Genomic DNA, 1,228 nt, shown 5'->3' on the forward strand with positions numbered 1-1,228 from the left:
ATGCCAAGTCTTGGTCTTTACAATAGTAGAATAAGCTCTCGTATATTCTTGCTCGCGGATCCTCCTCGACCACGATTGCATGAATTACGGTTATTTTTATCTTTTTCGTCGAATTTTTATTTTGAACTTCGAACGATTTATTATAAATTTGGTCTCCATGAAATAACGCGTAAAGCTCATAGGATAGGTTGTAAAAGTTAAAATTTTTAGAACATTTAAGAAGTGGTGGAACAAAATAAATTTATGGTGACAATAAAAAAATCCTATTTATTTCTCAAAAATAAATATAAATACAATTTAAACTAAAAATAAAAACTATAATATTATATAAAATATTTATGGAAGGAAATTTTCCGTTGAGAAAAGGACCCTTATACTTCTATTTATTGCAACTCTAATATATAATTAGATTTCAAAAATCAATTAGTATAATAATTGATTTCGTTTTCCAAAATTGCTCTTATTTAAGCATAATCAACGATTTATATTAAAGAAAAACAATTGCTGCCCGAAATTTGCTTTTACTGCTCTCTCTCACTGGTGAATTTTCAGTTTGATAAATATGGAGATCAACGGGAGTTTCAAGAAGACGACTCAAGGCCGTAGAAAAATCGAAATCAAGAAAATTGAAAATCTGAGCAATAGGCAAGTCACCTTCTCCAAGCGTCGAAAAGGACTTTTCAAGAAAGCCAATGAACTCTGCATATTGAGTGGCGCAGAAATCGCTATTATCGTCCAGTCTTTTGGTAAACGTGTATTCGCTTTCGGCCACCCTAACGTCAATTCAGTAATCGAACGCTTTTTGAACGGAAACGCCAGTTCTGATTCCAACTATCAGGCTCTTGTGGAAAACAACTTCCTTAACACACTGGAATACAACCGGCATTATTCACATATTTGGAGGGAGTTGGAGGTGGAGAAGAAGCGGAAGAAGGTGATAGATGAGTCGAAAAGGGTGGACGCCGGTGGTGATGAATTCTGGTGGGACGCGGCGATCGACTTTCTTGAATTGGATGAGCTCGAAGTTTACATGGTGGCGTTGGGAGAATTGATGAAAAATGTGAACATGAAAGCAAACAATCTTATGCTGTTACAGAATTCGAGTTCATCAGGTGTCGGTGCTCCCATGACTGGATTGAATCCGACCATTGAACCATATTCTCTTGATGATATGTTGTTGAATCAGAATCATAACCAGATTAGTAATAGCTATGATTATGGTAATTGC

General features: G+C 35.6%; 1 protein-coding gene across 1 annotated transcript; it reads left to right on the forward strand.

The window, feature by feature from the left end:
* Positions 1 to 442: 442 nt before the first annotated feature.
* LOC111379896 (agamous-like MADS-box protein AGL62) lies at positions 443 to 1,225 on the forward strand (the record flags this gene model as incomplete). Its single annotated transcript, XM_023003337.1, has 1 exon — positions 443 to 1,225. A coding segment is annotated over exon 1 (663 nt), but the record flags the coding sequence as incomplete, so codon positions are not given.
* Positions 1,226 to 1,228: the final 3 nt, after the last annotated feature.

The sequence above is a fragment of the Olea europaea genome, unplaced genomic scaffold (genome assembly GCF_002742605.1).
Source record: "Olea europaea var. sylvestris unplaced genomic scaffold, O_europaea_v1 scaffold20532, whole genome shotgun sequence".
Lineage (NCBI taxonomy): Eukaryota > Viridiplantae > Streptophyta > Magnoliopsida > Lamiales > Oleaceae > Olea > Olea europaea.